Source organism: Aquila chrysaetos, unplaced genomic scaffold (genome assembly GCF_900496995.4).
Source record: "Aquila chrysaetos chrysaetos unplaced genomic scaffold, bAquChr1.4, whole genome shotgun sequence".
In the NCBI taxonomy this organism is placed as follows: domain Eukaryota; kingdom Metazoa; phylum Chordata; class Aves; order Accipitriformes; family Accipitridae; genus Aquila; species Aquila chrysaetos.
In genome coordinates, this window is record NW_024470398.1 from 111,074 (window position 1) to 132,443 (window position 21,370).

The 21,370-nt window shown below is 57.2% G+C and overlaps 1 protein-coding gene across 1 annotated transcript; it reads right to left on the reverse strand.

Moving 5' to 3' along the window:
• Positions 1 to 1,288: 1,288 nt before the first annotated feature.
• LOC115338306 (class I histocompatibility antigen, F10 alpha chain-like) lies at positions 1,289 to 4,877 on the reverse strand. The gene is given in 10 exon segments (XM_030006833.2): positions 1,289 to 1,588; positions 1,765 to 1,797; positions 2,097 to 2,129; positions 2,280 to 2,310; positions 2,312 to 2,382; positions 2,468 to 2,740; positions 2,818 to 3,093; positions 3,855 to 4,118; positions 4,763 to 4,797; positions 4,831 to 4,877. Coding segments are annotated over 10 exon segments (1,062 nt in total). The 5' UTR covers positions 4,863 to 4,877; the 3' UTR covers positions 1,289 to 1,574.
• Between the last annotated feature and the right edge of the window lie 16,493 nt (positions 4,878 to 21,370).

The window sequence follows — 21,370 nt, forward strand, 5'->3', positions numbered from 1 at the left end:
TCCAGGACCAAGGGACTGCAGACCATCTTGGGGAACAGTCTGTCCGCAGCTGAGACAAAAACCCGTGGTGGCGAGGGGGAACAGAGGTCCTCCTTGAATCGCTGGATCTGGCAGACCAGTCCATGGGCAGCTGGAGCCTCTAACTCTACCCAGTCCACCACAGCCGGGTTGCTGGTGCACATCGTTGCACTCCGTACAAACATCCGCCATACAGACCTTGTGCACTGGAAGTCATCCCGATCTTTGGGGGACCAATTATTGCCCAGGTCACTGTGGACCACCGCAAACACCCTCAGGTACAGGTATGTTCCTCTCTGGTATGGGTATGACCTCGCTGGGTTACAAGATCTTCCTCGAGTAGATACTTTGCTTTCACACTCATAAGAGCCACCTCCAGAGGTGACGGGTGGCTGCCCCTCTTCCGATCCATCAATCCCACAGTCCCTAGCAGTGGATCCCAGCTGCTGGGCTTCCCTACCTTCTAGTTCCAGCCTGTCAGCCCCACCATCCCAGCATCGGAGCACCCAGGGAGCAAATGTCTTCACCTGGCTGACAGACACAATCATTCCCTGTCTCTCGCAGCCCGCTCAGGGATAGGGACCAGGTCGTTCTGCCTCTGCCCCTTCTCAGGGGAAGAGTCCACTGTGTGGACTTCACTGGGAGTCCTTGACTGCAAGAGCAACTATTACAGTTCAGAGTGGAGCCCCTGGTTTAGTCGCAGTGACTGTCTGCATGACCTTAAACTGGGAGACGTTTGTCTCCGTGCCTGTGTGGCCTCGGACCAGGAGATCCTCTTCTCAGTGCCCGTCTGCTTGGTCTAAGAGCAAGAGGCCTTCTTATTGGTGCCTGTCTGCGTGGCCTCAGAGCTGGCCACCTCCACCACAGGGACACCAAGGCTCAGCTAGTTCCTGAGGAAAAGCTGGCCAGTCCCCCTCAACCCCCTCTTTTCCCTTTTTATCGTTGAGTACAACGTGATACGGCCTGCAATATCTCTCGTTAGTTTGGGTCATCTGCCTGGTTGTGTCCCCTCTCTGCAGCTTGCGCAACCCCCATCTATTCACTGGGGGAGACAAATGAGAAGCAGAGAAGGCCCTGACGCTGTGCAGACATTGTTCACATCCATCGCTGTGTAACCAACACTGTTCTGGTCACAAATCCTAAACACCGCACTGCGCTGGACTGCGATGAAGAAAATCAACGCTATCCCAGCCAAAACCAGCACAGCCCTCGACCCGAGGATGCGAGCGCAGCCCAGGCACCGGCTGGGGAGACACAGCCCGACACAGGATGGGGACCAGCATTTATTGTTCATACCAGGAAAGGCAGACACATGGAAGAAATCAGCTGCAACCTCAAAATTAAAGAATATTGGTAATAATTGCAGCTCTCCAAGTATCAGAAAATAGGATGTTCACCCACCCAGAAGAGCCACCACCACAGCCAGGGGTGGGCAAGCGCAGCGTGACAAGCTCTCTCTGCAGGCAGCTCTCAGCCTCCTCCAGCACCTCTCTGCGTCCAGCCGGCGAGAGGGCAGGGGGCCGCATCCAACCATGTGCTGGCCCCTCGTGGAGCAGTTAGACGGTGAGCCCTGCAGGGACGAGAGGATGAGACAGTGTCACCCAGGGCCACCTCCCTGTCCCCAACCCACTGCTCTGGGGGTCTCGGTGACCCCTCCCACAGCCCACTGCTGGTCCGGCTGCGGGTCCCACAGGGGAGCACAAAGAGCTGGGGTGCCCGTCCATCCCCCCTGGTCCCACACCATACCTTTGGCTGAGCTGTCAGACCCGCCGTCCGTGCCTGTGAGAGAGAAACAGCCGTGAGCTGACAGCCCCGTGCTCGCTACGGGCACGGTGCACGTGCCAGGAGCCGGCCCGGGAGCCACGGCCGCTCTGCAGCCACTGGGAGAGCAGGATGGAGCCGTGAGCACCAGAGAGGAGACACGATCTCCTCCATACGTCCCCGCTATGGGGATTTAAAGCGGGGCAGCACAGGGAGGACAGGGGATCGGGAAATGCCGGCAGCGGCCAGAAACCTGAGCCACAAGACCACCCCGGCATTGGGCAGCAGCTGGAGCCAGACCTGCCGCCGGTACTCACCCGATGCCGGGTCATAACCCTTCTTATTCCTCCCTGCAGAGAGAAAGAGGCATCAGCATCCCCGACAGCCGCCAAGCTTGGGGGGTCCCCAGAGCACAGCAGCTCATGCCCGCAGCCCCTCCTGGCCCCCCAGCCCCTGCCTTCCTCCCACACCCCTCTGCCTCGCCGGCCCCATCAATTTACCTGATTTGTACTTCCAGAAGGCGAATCCAGCAGATGATGGCAATGACAAGTAGGATGGCAAAAGCCACCGCCAGGATGATGGTGAACAGGTTGGACTCTGTCTCTGGGGGAGAGCAGGACCGTGAGGAGGGGAAGGGGAACCACCCCAGCCCACCACTGCTCCACGTGCCCAAGGCCACCGGGCTCACCCCACATGAAGAGGCCGGGCTCGGGCAGGCTGGCGTGCTCCACGCGGCACCGGTACTTGTCCTTCTCCTCTGGAAGGGCCTCGATGGAGGCCCAGGTGTAGTAGGTGCCATCGCTGTTGGGCGCGATGCTGCCCCACTCGGTCTCCTGGTCCCTGACCTCGCCGTTCTTCAGCCAGCTGACGGTGATGGGCCGCGGGTAGAAGCCGTAAGCGCGGCAGTACAAGGTCAGGATCCCGTGGGCCTCCTTCCCTGACACTCGGACCATGGGGGGCTCTGGGGAGGGGGTGGCGGTGAGAGCTGGCACACGCACCCACAGCAGCCCGTCCCCAGGGTCCCCGTCTCGCCCTCACCTTTCCTCTCCAGCACGGCCCGCCCGTAGCTCACGTATTTCCTCAGCCACTCAACGCAGTAGTTCTTCAGGTAGTGCTTCATCTGCTCAGCGACAGTCCCGTCCTCCTCCCACTTCCTCTTGGTGATTTGCGCTCCCGCATCTGCCGCGGTGAATGTCATCTTGTCCAAGTCGAAGGCGATGAAATCCCTCCCATCGTAGGCGTACTGCTCATACCCCCTGGTGCTACCGTCCTCCAGGATGTCACAGCCCACCATGCGCTGCAGCGTGTGAGCCCCTGAAACACGACCAGGGCAATGGGGCTGAGGGGCTGCTGCAGCCCTGGGCCTTCAGTGGGGCACGGACCCCCAGCAGTGCCCCCCGCCCCAACCCTGCATGACCCTTGGGGGGGCTCGTGTACCAGCACGAGAGCTGCCCGCCGTCCTGCCCGGGGCCCACAGCACTCGGGGTGTCATGTAAAGCCATGACACAGACCCCCTGCACCCAGGACGTGCCTGGGCTGGCACCCAGCCCCACGGCACCCCGGGACAGCACGGGGCTGGGCTGGGTCCCAAATGCTGGGGCTGGGGATGATAAGGAGATGGGATGGGGTGGGGGAAGCCCTTCTGGTTCTGGGATGGGGGGTCTCAGCACCATGGGGAGGGCAAGGGCCTGGGACACTGGCGGTGGGAGCCCCTCTGGTTCTGGGGGTCTCGACTGCCGTGGGGATGGTGAGGGGCTGGGACGTGGCGGCCACTCCTGGGCTGGGGTCCTGGGCACTGTGTGTGTGGTGGGGGGATGCGCTGGGCTGGGGTGGCCAGAAGCCCCCCCTGGATCCAGGCCAGGGGATCCCAAGCACTGTGGGGCTGGGACAGGGCAGCCGGGACCCCCTCGGGCTGGGGGACAGGGTGGCTGGGAGCCCTCTGACAGTGACACCAGGCAGGGAAGGGCCGGCACAACATGGGGCAGCAGCGCGGGGCACAGCAGGATCTTGGAGCAGGAGGGGGAAGGAACTCTGCTGTCCCATGGAGCCCCAACCCCATAGAGCCCCACACTCACCCTTGCTCTGGTTGTAGCGGTCCCACAGCGTGTTCAGGCCAATGTGGGAAATCTGCTGATGGCTCCGTCCTTTCTGGGTCTCAATGTCCCAGTACTGCTGGTCCAGGTTGTCCGCCATCCAGTCTGCCCGGGGCACCATCCTTCCTGTCTCGCTGTCGTAGCGTACAATGAGGTTCCCGTCCACGTACCCCACTTCCATAAACTGGGGCACCCCCGGGCTGGGCTCTGACACCGCAACGAAGAAGTAGCGCAGGGAGTGGAATCCTGTGGGGACACAGGGAGTGGTTAGAGGTGGGGGGCAGTGGGGCTGGGGGGAGACCCGGGTGAGGGGTCCCAGGGGTGGGCACTGAGGCTGGGTGGGGGTCCCAGGGGAGCAGATGTGGCGGGGGGGGGGGACAGCTTCAGGGGGATGGGACTGGTGGGGGGATGTCGGGGGAGAGCGCTGTGTGCGGGAGGGGGGTCCTGGTTCCCGGTGTCAAGGAAAGGGGGGTCCCAGAGGTGTCCAAGGGGTGGGGACCCGGATGCCCGGGAAGGGGGGGCAGGGAGGTCCCGGTGTCCAAGAAAGCAGATCTGGGGAGGGTCCGGGGGAGCAGGAAGGGGGTCCGAGGCAGGGGGGGGGGAGGTGTCCCTGTTCCCGGAAAAGGGGGACCCGGGGGGGCCCCGGGAAGGGGGAAGCGGAGGTGGGGGGGAGTGTTCCCAGGGGGTCCCTGCCACCGGGGAGGGGGACCGGGGCGGTCGGAAAGGGGGGGTCGAAGGGGTCCCAGTGCCCGGGAGGGTTCGCGGTGCCAAGACAAGGGCGGTCCAGGGGGGTCCCGGTGCCCGGCAAAGGGGGTCCAGGGGGGTCCAGGGGGGTCCCGGTGCACCGGGGGTGTGGGGGGGGGTCCTCCCGCGTCCCCGCCCGCGCTCACCGCTCGCCGCCCCGACGAGGACCCCCAGCAGCAGCCCCAGTCCCAGTCCCGGTCCCAGTCCCGGTCCCAGTCCCAGTCCCAGTCCCCGGCCCGGCCCCATCGCGCTGCTCCGCTCCGCTCCGGCCCCGCTCGAACTGTGAAACGCCGCGACGGCTCAAGCCCCGCCCCCTCCCCGCCATTGGCGCCGCTCCCTCCCACCCGCCAATGGCAGCCTGGAGCCGCCTCGGACGTCACCGGGTGCCAGGCAGATCGCGTTCCCGCAGGTTGGAAGCGAAAGCGAAAGCGCCGGGCGCAGGGCGAAGGGCGAAGGGGGGGGAAGGGAGAGGGGACCCGCGGGACCCCCCGGGACCCGCCACCCCCCGGGACCCTCGGAGCCCAACCCCGGCGCCCTCCCCAGCCCCCACCCGGGGTCACCTGCGGAGACTCAATTAAGCGCTCAAACTCTCTCTGCAAGATTCCCTTTATTTCACAAAAGAATCCAACTTATATATGTGTCAACAAAGATCCAGAAAGTACTAACGGCTCACAGCCAATACTACGAGCACAGGAGGGCATACCTGGCCCAGCTGGGATGTTTGCCAGTCCTCAGAACCGTTAAAGATAAAAACATTCCATAGACATAGTCGTGACCGTCTTCAGCCACATCTTCCCAGGCCTACACGAGGCCATCCTCCAACCTGACCTTGTGAAACTGGTTCTTCAAGGCTTGGCAAACATGCAGCACAACGAATTCTAACAGTCACTCTTGAAAACAAATGCCAGGTGTTCCGAGCTGCTCCCACATCTCCCCCTTTTTGTTTAGGAAGATCAGATTCACGAGGAAGGCAGCGAGGACTCTAGCTTCGAACTGACGCAATCCTCGTACTGCTCCTCAGGTGATTCTGATTGCTGCAAACACACAAATGATTAATAACCCTCCAATAGCAATATAAATTCAGATAAACAAATTTAAACCTTCAAACCATGTTTTTGTATTTAAGCATTTAACACTATTTAGACAATTCTTTGAAAAACACCTTATTCTTCTAATTTTATATATTTCCCATTTGATCTTGTAATATCTGTGCAAGGTCTTAGGTCTCTCCTGCAATATTAGTAGCAAATGCACTTTGCAAATGTTCCTTCACCTAATTCCAATCACATACACTTTCATTCCCTTGTAAAGGAGTTACACAGAGCCCTTGTTTTTGAAATTCCCAATTGCAATGTAATTTCATTCTCTTTTATAATGCATTTTGTCTATGTGATGGGTTGATCCTGGCTGGACACCAGTTACCTACCATAGCTATTCTATCACTCTCTCCTTCACAGCTGGACAGGGGAACGGGAAATGAGGTTTTGCGGTTAGTTCATCACACGTTATCTCTGTCACTTCATCCTCCTCAGTGGCAGCACTCATCGCACTCTTCCCCTGTTCCAGCGTGGGATCTCTCCCACGGGAGACAGTCCTCCACAAAGATCTTTCAGCATGGGTCCCTTCCACGGTGTGCAGTCCTTCAGGAGCACACTGCTCCAGTGTGGGTCCCCCACGAGGTCACAAGTCCTGCCAGAAAACCTGCTCCGTGGGCTCCTCTCTCCACAGATCCGCAGGTCCTGCCAGGAGCCTGCTCCAGCGTGGGGTTCCCACGGGGTCACAGCCTCCTTCGGGAACCCACCTGCTCCGGCGTGGGGTCCTCCCCGGGCTGCAGGTGGAGATCTGCTCCACCGTGGACCTCCCTGGGCTTGCAGGGGGACAGCCTGCCTCACCATGGTCTTCCCCACGGGCTGCAGGGGAATCTCTGCTCCGGCGCCTGGAGCACCTCCTCCCCTCCTTCTGCACTGACCTGGGGGTCTGCAGGGTTGTTTCTCTTACATGTTCTCACTCTTCAGCTGCCATTTCTGTGTGTTCCACAACCGCATCTCTCTTCCCCCTCTCCAGCCATTTGTTTTTATTAATTTTTTTCCTGTCTCTTCCTCTCTCTCTCTCTCTTTTTTTTTTTTTTTTTTTTTTTTTTTTTTTTTTTCCTGTGCAGAGGTGCTATCACTATCACTGTCTGGCTCGGCTTTGGCCGGCAGCAGGTCCGTCTTAGAGCCAGCCGGCACTGGCTCTATCAGACACAGGGGAAAACCTCCAGCAGCCCCCACAAAAGCCACCCCTGTAACCCCCGGCTACCAAAACCTTGCCACACAAACCCAATACAGCCCAAGCCAAATTACCACTGCTTCCAAAGCATCCAATCATTCTAGTATTGTTGATCAATTTGTACCTGGGTATTTATTTCAGTTGTAACATTTTTTAATACATTAGCTACTGTGTGAGCAGTCTGAACGGATTTCACAAGTGCCGTGGTAGCAACGGCGGCAGTAGCTGCAATAATGATAGCTAATATTATAAAGGCAATGAGCCATCCTATAAATTGTTTTGGGTGACTAATTGTCTGCTTTAAAAGCCTTGATGATTGACTTAATCTTTATTCCCTTTCCCACAATTTGGTCATATTCACAGGGATCCACAATTCAGCACAACATCATGTTGACATGATTACTGTAAGACTTAGTTCAGATATATTCTTATGAGTAAAACAGCTAAAATACCAAGGTTAATTCAGATTAGTTTCAAAAGCATGGTTACATAAAGCAACATCTAGAAATTGAGTTCCTACAAAAACATAAGGATGTGAAGTACATATCATCACCAAATCTTTGTGATTCTATACATTCTTGTGCCATCTTACGCCGCGAGCTCAGCCCGGCAATCGGTAGGTGCCAGCTTTCCGTGGGCATCCCCACGGAGGCAACGGTGGCCTCTCCGTACACCAGCCCGATGCTCTTTGGAAAAATCCCGGTATTTATACATTTGCAAAGGAACGGGTTTCAGCACACGTGGCCAGCGGGTGCCAAAAGACGCCTTGATTGTAACATGGGGAGCCTATGACGCATGCGCTTGCTGGCCAGGCGCGCTGCACGAGCCATAGCCACCCTGTCTGTTGGTTCATGGGCTTTGTACGTGCGGCATATTGTCATCATCCAGCAGTCTGCGTTTTCCTCGGCTATCTACCTCTCCCCCAGTGTTCATCCACGGACCAAAATCCCATTTTTTAACCCATCTGCAAAGAAAAAAGATCAGAATTCTTACAATACTGTTGCTGGCCACTATGGCCAGGTATGCTAAAAAAGGTATTCTCTGGAGTAGGATACACGTTGCATCATCTCACTAGCTTGTTGGTGCATTCTCTTCAAATGTCTCTATGTGATAGCTTTTTCATTCTCTATGTGCTGCTTCCTCCTCATTTGTCTCTTCTCCTTCAAATTCAGAGTCTTCATCTGTGGGATAGGGTTGTCTGGGTGGTTTCACCAGCTCATGATATGGCTTCACGTGTTTAGCTGGAATCCACTTGGTTCCTGTGGGAAGAAGAACACAAGCATACCCTCGCCCCCAAGTGATTAGTTCCACAGGTCCATTCCAACCAGGTCCACTAAAAAGATCTTTATACAGTACTTTAGGTCTGTGTGAAATAGAATCAGGAATTTTAAAATGTCGATCTACCGCTCTGCTGGCCATTAAGTCTGGTGAGCAATTTAAAAAGTTCAAAGTAAACATAGCATTATCTAGCTGTTCTTGTGGTGGCATATTCCCCCTTTTTTGTTTATGCAACATGGACTTTAAAGCATGATGCGCACGCTCAATTATTGCTTGTCCAGTAGGTGAATGTGAAATTCCTGTCACATGGGATACCTGCCACTGCTGCAAAAATAATTGAGTAGATTTAGCTACATATCCTGGACCATTGTCAGTTTTAATGGTTTGAGGAACCCCCATAATTGCAAAGCATCGTGACCAATGTTGTCGTACATCACGTGCCCTTTCTCCAGAATGAGCAGTAGCACAAATATAAGAGGAAAAGGTATCAATAGAAACATGCACAAATTTCAAGGAGCCAAAGGCATTGTTACACATGTTACATGTGTAACATCACTTTGCCAAATGGCATCAGAGTGTAAACCACGTGGGTTAACTCCAATGCTCACTGCATCAGAAGAAACTCTTTGACAATCTGGACAAGGACAAATTATATCTTTAGCCTGTGCTTTTGTCAAATTAAACATCTTTTGCAATGCTGCAGCATTTTGGTGAAAAAAGGAATGAGAGGCCACAGCAGAGTGGAATTGCACTGTGCCAACAGTGACAGAGTCAGCCACGGCATTGCCTTTAGTCAACGGTCCTGGCGGCACAGTGTGCGACCTAATGTGACAAAAAACAAAGGATAAGCTCTTTTATTTAAAAGAGTTTGCAATTCCAAAAATTTGTTGAATAAGTCTTCATCATTTATCTCCTTTAAGCAAGATCCTGGTAATCGCTGTACAACACGTACGACATATTCTGAATCAGAAATAATATTGAGTGGTTCCGATGGAAATAAAGTTAAAGCATGTAAAACAGCCTGTAATTCCACACGCTGTGTGGAACCTTGTAACAGAACAACAGATGTGTGTCATACTCCATCATCTAGCCAAGCAACTACACCTTGTCCAGTTTTTCCAGAGCCATCCACAAAAACTGTACGAGCATTAACAATAGGAGTATCTGATACTATCGTCTGTGGTTTGATGTTTAATGTGTGAAGGTTTTGCAGTAACTTACATTTAGGCAGTGAGAAAGAAATTTCGTTCGTGAAGTCAGCCAATGCGATTTGCAGTGATTGTGATTGGACAAAAAGGTAATCAAAATCTTGTTTTGAAAAAGGAAGATACAAGGTATCGGGATCAAAACCAATGAGACACTGAGTATGTGACTGTGCTTTTTGTACCACAGTCACAATCATTTCTAAAGGCTGTGTAACAGTTTTCTTCAAAGTGTGAGAGAGAAACACCCATTCCAAATATAAAATTTTCTGAATGACTTTATCATGTTGCCCTATAATAGCAAAAGGTTGTTTTGGACCTTGTATAACATATACATCAACAGGTAAAGTTAAGTCCCTTCTATAGGCCTGTAATGTAGATATCTTTTGTGAAACTAAATTTAACTCTTCCTTGGCAGCTGGAGTTAAGATCCGTGGTGATGTTAAATCAGGATCACCTCTCAGAATGTTAAAGAGATTACTTAATTCCTCTGTGGTTATACCTAACATGGGTCGTACCCAGTTTATTGTTCCTAATAATTTCTGAGCATCGTTCAGAGTTCGTATATCTGTGTGCAACTTTAATGATTGAGGCTGTACTGTTCTTTCTGTAAGAATCCACCCTAAATATTTCCAGGGCGGCATCGTTTGAATTTTTTCTCTAGTAATTTGAAGTCCAAAGGTGTGCAAAGAATTTACAAGATGTCGCAAAACACTTTCCAAATACTGTGTTGTTTCTGTTGCAATTAGAATATCATCCATATAATGATATATTATAGCATTTGGAAATGCGTCTCGGCTCGGTTGAATCGCCGCAGCAACTACTATCTGACAGATAGTAGGACTATTCATCATGCCCTGAGGTAGCACTGTCCACTGATAACGCTGCATAGGCTCGGCGTTATTTACACTAGGCACTGAAAAGGCAAAATGTGCACAATCATCAGGATGTAAAGGAATCGTGAAGAAGCAGTCTTTTAAATCAATTACTTGTAAGTCCCACTCTTTAGGGATCATTGCAGGATTTGGCGTTCCCGGCTGGGTAATCCCCATGGGTTGTAACACTGCATTTATCGCTCGTAAATCCTGCAATAATCGCTATTTTCCCGACTGTTTGGGAATAACAAAAATCGGTGTATTCCATGGACTAGTTGAAGTGACAATGTGTCCTTGCTGCAACTGCTCTTGAATTAATTTATGTGCTTGTATCAATTTGTCCCCTTTTAATGGCCACTGATCGACCCAAACAGGCGCAGAAGTTAGCCACGTAAGTTTGAGCAGGGGTTTTACATCAGTGACCCTTAGAATGAATTTGAATTGACTGTGGTTAGGGTAAAGTGCCATTGTTTCAATAAATCTCTGCCCCACAAATTTACAGATGAGTCAAGTACATAAGGCTGAATCCATGCGTCATGGTTCTCAGGCCCCTTTACTGACAAAAGTTTGGCACTTTCGCATGGGCTGTCGAGTGCCTCCTATACCAACAATTGTAGGAAGAGCTATCTGCAATGGCCACGAAGTTGGCCAGTCCTTTTTTGATATTACAGAAACGTCTGCTCCGGTATCTAGCAATCCCGAAAACCATCTACCCTCAATTTGCAATTTTAAAATCGGCTGTTGCTGTGTTATTTCCTGCGACCACAATACAAAAGGACCCCCGGTGCTATCAAAGCTACTGTCGCCTCGATTATTTTGCATGTTTTGAGATACCCAACAAGGAAGCAATATTAATTGAGCTATTTTTGTGTTTGCCAGAATTGTACATGGAATTTGCGTTGAAGCTAGCATGATTTTAATTTCCCCTTGATAATCTGAATCAATAACTCCAGGGTATACAATTATTCCCTGTGTCGTAGCACTAGATTGTCCAATTATTAATCCTAACATGCCATCAGGCAAAGGTCTGAATATTGCAGTCCCCACAATATAAATTCTCTGTTCTTTTATTAAGAGGTCGGCTGCTGTTGCCAAATCCATCCCGGCACTCCCTGTAGTTGCGGGCTGGAGGTCAGAGACGGTTTTTGTGTGATGCCTGTTTGTGTAGCAGTCCCATCGGTTAGTGGTGCCTCCACTGAATTCCAGACCCTGTTGGTTTGCGGGGCACCGGGTCCCGCACCCCTCCTGTAGTTTCCCTGGAAGAGATTACCCTCTTTATCAAATTTCAATTTGTGTTGATTTGCCCAATGATATCCTTTACTACAATGAGGGCAGAAGTGACTTACAGGTTTATCACATTTGGATTTTTGTCGTTTAGGACAATGCTTAGCCATATGTCCCAATTTTCCACACTCAAAATATTTCATAGTAACTTGATGAACATTTAGTTGCTGTGACAGTGCAGCAGCTAACATGTTAGCTCTATGAGTTTCTGTCCCTATATTTTGACATATCTTAATATACTGCCCAATGTCAGTAGCTCTTCCTTTAACTGACTTCAGTGCAGCCTGACAGTCCGCATTTGCATTCTCATAAGCCAACTGAAATAATAATGCTTTTGCAGCTTCCTGATTTTCTACCTGCCGTGTTATCGCAGCTTGAAGGCGATCAATAAAAGATACATATGGTTCCTGAGAGCCCTGTCGTATAGAGGCAAATGAAATGGTACTTTGCCCAGTTTCAGGTACTCGTCGTATAGCCATGAGTGCAATACGAGTGGCTTGATCGAAAACTTGCTTTGGCAAAGCTGCTTGTGCCTGAGGTGTAATGTAAGGGCCTGTTCCTTGTAACATGTTTTGATCTATAGCTATCCCTGATGACAAGTTGTCCATAATTTGTTCCACTGACAAATCATTATATTCTAACTGCCATACAGAATACTGAGCAGAAGTCAACACCATTTTCATAAGCAATTTCCAGTCCCAAGGAGTCATAGTGTAAGTTCCTCCAATTGCTTCCACTAGTCCCATTGTAAATGAATTGTGTAACCCATTTTCACGAATCGATTTCCGTAATTCTTTTATCACTTCATAAGGTAAACCGTCATGCTGTGGTGGAGTATGGGGTTTGTATATAACAGGAAAAGTGAACATGGTATCACCTTGCTGTAGAGCTTTTTCTCGACAGCATTGGATCAAGCTATGTGTATTTTTTCCCAAATCATTAAGTGAATTGTCACATTTAGTATCAAAGTCTGGTAAAGTGGAGCTGAAGGCACTATAATGTTTTCCCCGCGCCGCTGTAAAGCAGGAGCCACTGGATTAGACAGAGGCACAGAGTTAGAGGGATTGGCAGGAGAAGGCGATACAGGCAGTGCAGCAAAGCCGGGTTCCGTTGTAAGTTCTGCAGACCCTGGAGAGGGAGTACCAGGGGATTGGGGTGGGCGGGCGGGGGCCGGCGGGGGCCGTGGCGGCCGCAGAGGCTGCGGGAGGCGGCGAAGCGGGTGCGAAAGCGGCGGGAGGCAGCGGCGGGGCCCCGTGTGCCGTGGCGAGGGTCGGCGAGCCCGCGGAGCCCGTGCCGCCCGCCCGCCGCCTGCCCGCCGGCGGGGTGGGTGCCTTAACAGTGTTAGTGCAGGCGGCGGTGGAGGTAATGAGGGATATAAATCCGGCTCTTTTTCAGAGCCCACCCTGCCTGATACAAAAGAATTATTATCAGAATCAGAATCCTGCTCATTAGCGGCCTGCTTACAGACTGTCTTCTCAAAAGCAGTATCAGGCTGTATTGGTATGATTTTCACTGACGGCTGTAAATGCACCAGTGCAACGTAAATAAATCTCCATGTCATAATTAAATTTTCTGATACACCAAAGGCCAAAGTTTTTCACGTTTGTAAATGTTCCCCGACTCTTTCCCAAACCTCGGTATCAAAAGTTCCCTCTGTGGGAAACCAGTTACAATTATCCTTTACCCATATTAAAAGCGAAGCAATTTGTCCCTCTGTTTTTTTACACCCAGAGGCCCGTAAAATCTGCCGCAAAATGTTTAAGTAGAGCTTATGCTCCTGGGAAACTGATTGTCCCATGCTACCGCAATCTCGCAACTCACCCGTTCCGCAGGGTTTGCTGTTACCTATTTTCTCGGAGTCGTGGCCACTTCTTCAAAACTCTCCCCATTAGATTACATGGTCTTCGCAGTGAAGGGGAATCACCTCTTCTTTACTCAATCATATCGTTTTCTTCTCTTAATTGTGCCGGCTTCTTCTCTCAATCACGTCGTCGTCTTCTCTCAATCACATCGGCTTCTTCTCTCGATCACGTTGGGGTCACCATCTGCGGAGACTCAATTAAGCGCTCAAACTCTCTGTGCAAGATTCCCTTTATTTCACAAAAGAATCCAACCTATATATGTGTCAACAAAGATCCAGAAAGTACTAACGGCTCACAGCCAATACTACGAGCACAGGAGGGCATATCTGACCCAGCTGGGATGTTTGCCAGTCCTCAGAACCGTTAAAGATAAAAACTTTCCATAAAGATAAAAACTTCCATAGACATACTCGTGACTGTCTTCAGCCACATCTTCCCAGGCCTACACGAGGCCATCCTCCAACTGGACCTTGTGAAACTGGTTCTTCAAGGCTTGGCAAACATGCAGCACAACAAATTCTAACGGTCACTCTTGAAAACAAATGCCAGGTGTTCCGAGCTGCTCCCACAGTCACCCAGTGCCCCCCAGTATCCCCCAGTGTCCCCCGTTCCCGCTGTCCCTCACACCAGTGTCCCCCGTACGGGTCATCCCGCTCCTGCTGTCCCCTCCTTCCCGCTGTCCCCAAGGACTGGTGTCCCCCAGCCTGGGGCCGGCGGGGGGGCAGTACCTCCTTCTCAGCACCCGTCTGTGAGACCTCGGAGCTGGAGATCTTCTTCTCAGGGCCCTTATGGGTGACCTCAGAGCTTGGAGATCTTCTTCTCAGGGCCCCTGTGCATGGTCTCAGAGCAGGAGACACACCTGGACTGCTGGGATGGAGGGCTCTCAGCCCTTCAGGAGGGGTAGGCAGGGCAGGCGAGGTGGAGGAGTCGCACCGGATGGAAAGGAGAGCTCTGACCGCACAGCCGTTACGGTTTGGGATGACGTGGTCGACAGCCTCTGGGTGAGGGCTAGAGGATGGAAGACGGAGCAGATGGCGCAGTGGGTGTCCGCTACCCGTCGCCCAGCCAGGATGCCAGCGCCGATGAGTTATTCCACAGACAGTTAGGAGAAATGTCTGCATCGGTCGCCCTTGTCCTTACCGGAGACCTCAACGTCTCGGGCATCAGCTGGGAATGCCATACTGCTGTGACGAGCAGGTCGGGGAGATGCCTGGAGGTTGGTGAAGATGTCTTCTTGTCACAAGTACTCAGTGATATCCACCCTGCAGCCCGTGGTGATGAAGACCATGGTGAGGCAGGCTGTCCCCCTGCAGCCCACGGAGGTCCACAGTGGAGCAGATCTCCACCTGCAGCCCGGGGAGGAGCCCACGCCGGAGCAGGTGGATTTGCCCTGAAGGACTCACGTTGGAGAAGTTTGTTGAAGATTGTCTCCCGTGGGTGAGACCCCATGCTGGAGCAGAGGAAGAGTGCGAGGAGGAAGGAGCGGCAGGGCCAAGGTGGGATGAACTGACCCCGACCCCATTCCCCATCCCCCTGCGCTGCCGGGGGGCAGGAGGTGGAGAATTCGGGATGGAGTTGAGCCCAGGAAGGAGGGAGGGGTGGGGGGAAGGTGATCTGAGGTTTGGTTTTACTTCTCATTATCATACTCTGACTTGATTGGTGGGACAGAGGTACATGGTAGGGACATGGTGGGCGACACGGTGGGGAGGGCATGGGGACATGGATGAGGTGGGGAGGGTGTGGAGATATGGCAGGAGGGCCTGGGGACATGGTGGAGGGACAGAAGGACATGGTGGGGACATGGCAGGTGGACACGGTGGGGAGGGCATGGGGATGTGGTGGGGAGAGTGTGGGGACATGGTTGGGAGACATGGGGACACGGGGACGGCATGGGAACATGGACGAGGAGGGGAGGGTGTGGGGACATGGCAGGGGGACGTGGGGATGGCATGGGGACAAGGGGGGAGGGCATGGGGACATGACATGGGGACACAGGGACACGGTGGGGAGGGCATGGGGACATGGAGAAGGTGGGGAGGGTGCGGGGACATGGTGGGGACGTGGCAGGTGGACACGGTGGGGAGGGCATGGGGATGTGGTGGGGAGAGTGTGGGGACACAGTGGGGAGGGCATTGGGACAGGGCATGGGGACCCAGAGGTGGTGGGGAGGGAGTGGGGACATGGCGGGGGGACACAGTGACACAGTGGGGAGGGCATGGGGATGTGGACGAGGAGGGGAGGGTGTGGGGACATGGCAGGGGGACGTGGGGAGGGCATGGGGACATGGCTTGGGGACGCAGAGGCGGTGGGGAGGGAGTGGGGACATGGCGGGGACGGCATGGGGAGGGCTGGGGACGCTGGGGGAGGGGGCAGGGGGTGTCACCTCTGTCCGTTCCCCCAGGGCGTGTCCCTGGAGCTGCGGCCCGGGGAGGTGCTGGCGGTGGTGGCCCCCCCGGGGGCAGGGAAGAGCACCCTGGTGTCCCTGGTCCTGTGCCTGCGCCCGCCGGGGGCCGGGCGGGTGCTGCTGGACGGTCACCCCCTCCCTGCCTGCCGGCACCCCCACCAGCGCTGCCAGGTGCCACCACCGCCCCGTGACACGATGTCCCCAGCGGGTCGCCACTGCCACCCCCTGTGTCACCAGCTATCTCCAATGGGTCCTGCCCAACCACCCCCCGTCTCACCAGCTGTCCCCAGTGGGTCCCCACTGCCACCCCATGTCACCAAGCTCTCCCCAATGGGTGGCCCACTGCCACCCCCCATGTCACCAGCTGTCCCCACCGTGGCCCCGCCACCACCCCGTGTCACCAGACATCCTTCCCGTGTCCACACCACGTCCCCACCATGTCCCAACCACTTCTCCCACCACGTCCCTCGCCATGTCCCCAGCCATCCCCACCATGTCCCCAACGCATCTCTGCTGTGTCCCCACCACATCCCCAGCTGTCCCCGACGTGTCCCCAGTGCATCCCCAGCCGTCCCTGCCATGTTCCCAGCAGTGTCCCAGCCACCCCCACTGTGCCCCCGCCGTGTCCCCACGTGTCCCCAGGCGTCCCTGCCATGTCCCCAGCAGTGTTCCTGGCCATCCCCACAATGTCCCTGCCATGTCACCCGCTGCATCCCTCCTGCGTCCTCCTGCTTCCCCTCCATGTCCCTCCCTGCCACGTCCCCCTGCCACGTCCCCACCGCGTCCCCAGCCGTCCCCTCCGCCGCAGGTGGCCGTCGTCCCCCAGCAGCCGGGTGCTCTTTCTCCCCGCTCGCTCCACGCCAACATCGCCTACGGACCGGGGAGCTGGAGCCGGGCAGAGGTGATGGGGGCAGCCCGCCGGGCGGGCGCCCACACCTTCATCACCCGCCTGCCCCTGGGCTATGACACGGTAGGAGCTGTGGTCCCCCTTCCCCGTCGCCATCCCCCACGTCCCCGTGTCCCCACCCTGAGCCCCGTCTCGCGCAGATGTGGGCGAGCTGGGGGGGCAAGCTCTCCGGGGACAGCGGCAGGCGGTGGCCATCGCTCGCGCCCTGGTGAGGGACCCCCACCCGTCGTCCTCGTCCTCGATGAGCCCACCAGTGCCCTGGACAGCGAGAAGCCAGCTGCAGGTAGGAGGTGACAGCCGTGTCCCCTCAGTCCCCCTGTCCAGGAGCACCCTGGTCGCTGCGAGTCCCCCTGGGTCCCCTCTTTCCGTCGGCCCCTGGGTCCCTGGTCCCGGTGTCCCCCAGGTCCCTGGCACCTGGGTTCCCTTGGCCACCAGTCCTGGAGTGCCCTTGGTCCCTGATCCCCATGTCCCCTGGGTCCCTGGTCCCATGTCCCCTGGGGTCTCTCTCCCAGCAGCCCCCTGGTCCTGGGGGGGTCACCTGGGTCCACGATCCCAGCGTCCTGCGGGTCCCTGATCCCCATGTCCCCTGGGTCCTTGGTCCCCATGTCCCCTTGGTCTCAACTCCCCATGTCCCCTGGGTCCCCGCTCCCCAAGTCCCCTGGGTCCTTGGTCCCCATGTCCCCTGGGGACAGCAGGAGCTGGGGATGGGGACAGCAGATGCCAGGATGGGGACACCAAGGGATGGGGACCGTGGGAGCCAGGATGGGGATACTGGGGACAGGGATGGGGATACTTGGAGCCAGGACGGGGACACTAAGAGATGGGATGGGGACACCAAGAGCAGGGATGGGGACAGCGGGATGGGGGGGGCTGGGATGGGGGAGGGGTGTGGGGGCAGGGCTGGGGGTTGGGGGTCCCATGTGCCCATGAGGCGCCAGGCACCAGGTGACAGTGGGGACATGGGATGGGGACAGTTGGGACAGGACAGGGTGGGGGGATGGGGACCGGGGGGGGGGGGGGGGGGCCAGAGACATGACACACAATTGGGGACAGGGTGGCGAGATGGGGACAGTGGGGACGGGGGGGTGGGGTCGGCTGGGATGGGGACGGCAGAGTGGAGCCCGTGGAGTGGGGACAGAGCTTTGGGGCTGGGGGGGGGACATCGGCCACTTGGGGGGGGTCTATGGGGACATCGGCCACCTGGGGAGGAGCTGGGGGGGACATCCGGCACCTGGTGGGGTTGGGGGACCCACCGGCCACCTGGGGGGGGTCTATGGGACCCACATCCCTCCCCCCCCCAGGATGGGGACAGTGGGGACGGGGGTGGGGTCGGCCGGGATGGGGACGGCAGAGTGGAGCCCGTGGAGTGGGGACAGAGCTTTGGGGCTGGGGGGACCCGGGGGGGGACATCGGCCACCTGGGGGGGGGCTATGGGGACATTGGCCACATGGGGGGGGGGGGAACATCGGCCACCTGGGGTGTCTATGGGGACATTGGCCACCTGGGGGGGCTGGGGGGGGACATCGGCCACCTGGGGTGTCTATGGGGACATCGGCCACCTGGGGGGGCTGGGGGGGGACATCGGCCACCTGGGGTGTCTATGGGGACATCGGCCACCTGGGGGGGGGCTGGGGGGACCACGGGTGACACACATCCTGAGCATCCCATGGGATTGGGGCGGAGGAGCGCTCCATGGGGTGGGGTCCTGTGACACACCCCCCCCCCCCCCCCCCCCCGTGTCTGCATCATCTGCCCCCCCCCCCCCCACCCGGACGCCTGGGTCCCCCTTGTCCCCCCCCCTCCCCCCCACGGGTGACCTCATGTTGTTGATGGAGGCCGAGAAAATTCCTTGGCAGGAGCAGGCGTGGGGCTGGGCCAGGACGGGCTCCCCCCCCGCCGCAGCCTGTGCCCCACACATTTTCCCAGCCCCACACATTTTCCCAGCCCCACACATTTTCCCAGCTCCACTCGGGCCCTGTGGTCCCATATGTGTCCCACAGCAACCCCCCAGCCCCACATCTGCCCCATCTTCCTCCCCCCCCGCCCCACATATGTCCCTTGGACCCCCTCCCAGCCCCACACATGCCCCACAGACTCCCCAGCCCCACACGTGCCCCACAGGCCCCCGCAGCCCCCCCCCGTTCCCCCCAGCCCCACAAATCCCCCATGATCCCCCCCAGCCCCACACCTGCCCCAGGGATCCACCCAACCCCACATGTACCCCCCCCCACCCTCCTTCATGCCCCCCAGCCCCACACACGCCCTATGGCCCTCTCAGCCCCAGACATGCCTGTGCCCCCCCCCTCCGCCCTACAAGTACCCTCCAGCCCCACACGTGCCCCCCAACCCCACAAATGCCCCCCATCCCCACACGTACCCCCCAGCCCCTCCAGCCCCACACGTGCCCCCCCCCCTCCAGCCCCACGTCCCCCCCCCCAGCCCCACACGTCCCCCCCCCAGCCCCACACGTTGTCGGGCCCACCCAACCCGGGGGCGATGACCGAACCACCGACCCTCGCCAAAGAACCCGACGCCTCCGGGGCCCCCCCCCTTCTGCCCCCCCCCCCCCACCCCAAGGGACCCCGACGCCCGGGCCCCCACCCCCTCCCTGACCCTGCCAGACCTCGTGGCGAACCCACGTGCCCCCCCCCGCCCCCCCCCCACTGTCCTTAGGGGACCCAGACGGTTGGACCCCCCAAGTCACCCCCCCCCAACCCCCCTCCCCCCCGCCTTCTGGGGGACTGGGGTGTCTGGGTGACCCCTGACCCCCACCCATAGTGGCCCCCAGTGTCCGAGCCCCCCCCCCCCCCCCCCCCCGTGTTCTGCAGCAACAACAACAGCAGCGGGGGGGGCGGGGGGGTGGGGGGGGACCCGGCCGGGCTGAGTCACGGCCCCACCCGTGATTTGGCCCCACGGCTCCGCCCTGCAGCCCCACGGCTCGGCCCCACGGCAGCGGCCCCACTGACCCACGGCTCCACTGACCCACGGCTCAGCCCCACGGCTCAGCCCCACGGCCCCGTTGACCCACAGCCCCACTGACCCCCGATCCCACTGACCCACGGCTCAGCCCCACGGCTCGGCCCCATGGCTCAGCCTCACTGACCCACGGCCCCACTGACCCACGATGCCACTGACCCACGGCTCCCGTGACCCACGGCTCAGCCCCATGGCTTGGCCCCATAGCCCCACAGCGTGGCCCCGTGGCGCAGGGGATGGGGAGCTGTGGGGCAGGTGGGAACATGGTTATTGGGAGCACTGGGAGCTGTGGGGCAGGTGGGAATGTGGTTACTGGGAGCACTGGGAGCTGTGGGGCAGGTGGGAACGTGGTTACTGGGAGCACTGGGAGCTGTGGGGCAGGTGGGAACATGGTTACTGGGAGCACTGGGAGCTGTGGGACTGTGGTTACTGGAAGCTGTTGGGTGGGCAGTGCTGCATTACTGGTATTACTGGGAGCAGTGGGACAGGCCATAGTGGGTTCCTGGGAGCACTGGGAGCTGTGGGGCAAGCTGTGCTGTGATAGTGGTGTTACTGGGAGCACTGGGGAGGGCTGTGCTGTGTTACTGGTGTTACTTGGAGCACTGGGACGGGCTGTGCTGCTGTGCTGTGTTACTGGTGTTACTGGGAGCACTGGGATGGGCCATAGTGGGTTCCTGGGAGCTGTGGGGCAAGTGGGACTGTTGTTACTGGTCTTACTGGGAGCTGTGGGGCAGGCTGTGCTGTGTTACTGGTGTTACCGGGAGCGGCCTTCTGCTTCCCCCCCCCCCGCTTTGGCAGCTGGACCCCACATCTGGCTGCTCCCACCCAGATGTTTGGTTACCGTGGCGACCGCCACCCCATAAACACATGGGGGGGAGGGGGGCCCCGCCCGGACGCCTGCGTCCTCTCTGACCCACGGCTTCTGCACGGGGGGGGGGCAGACGATGGGGGGGGTGTGGGGCAGGACTTGGGGGGCCCAGATGTCTGCGTCCTCTATGGGGGGGGGATATGGGGCAGGACTTGGGGGGCCCGGACGCCTGGGTCCTCTATGGGGCGGGGGGGGGGGTTATGGGGCAGGATTTGGGGGGCCTGGACTTCTGGGTGCTCTATGGGGCAGGGTTGTGGGGCAGGACTTGGGGGGGCCCGGACGTTTGGGTCCCCTGAAACTTGTGGGGTGGGAGATGTGGGGCAGGAGATGTGGGGCAGGTGCGTGGGATGTGGCTCCGCCCCCCCCCCGCCCCCCCCCCCCCGCTGGCCCTGACCCCACCCCACAGTGAGCTGCAAGGACGGATCGGGGACGGGAGGTACTGGGCTTACTGGTGTTACTGGTGTCACTGGAGTTTCTGTGTATGCTGGAAGTGACTGGAGGCACTGGGGTTACTGGAGTCACTGGAGCTGCTGGTGTCACTGGTGTTCCTGGAGGTGACTGGAGTTACTGGTGATACTGGAGATGACTGGAGTTACTGGTGTTGCTGCTGTTGCTGGACTTACTGGGGTTACTGGACTTACTGGTGTTACTGGAGGTGCTGGTGCTGGTGCTACTGGTATTACTGGAGTTGCTGCGTATGCTGGAAGTGACTGGAGTTGCTGGTGTTGCTGCTGGTGCTGGAAGTGACTGGAATTGCTGGAGGTGACTGGAGTTGCTGGTGTTGCTGGTTGCTGCGCGGGTGTTACTGGAGACTGGGGGGTGACTGGTGT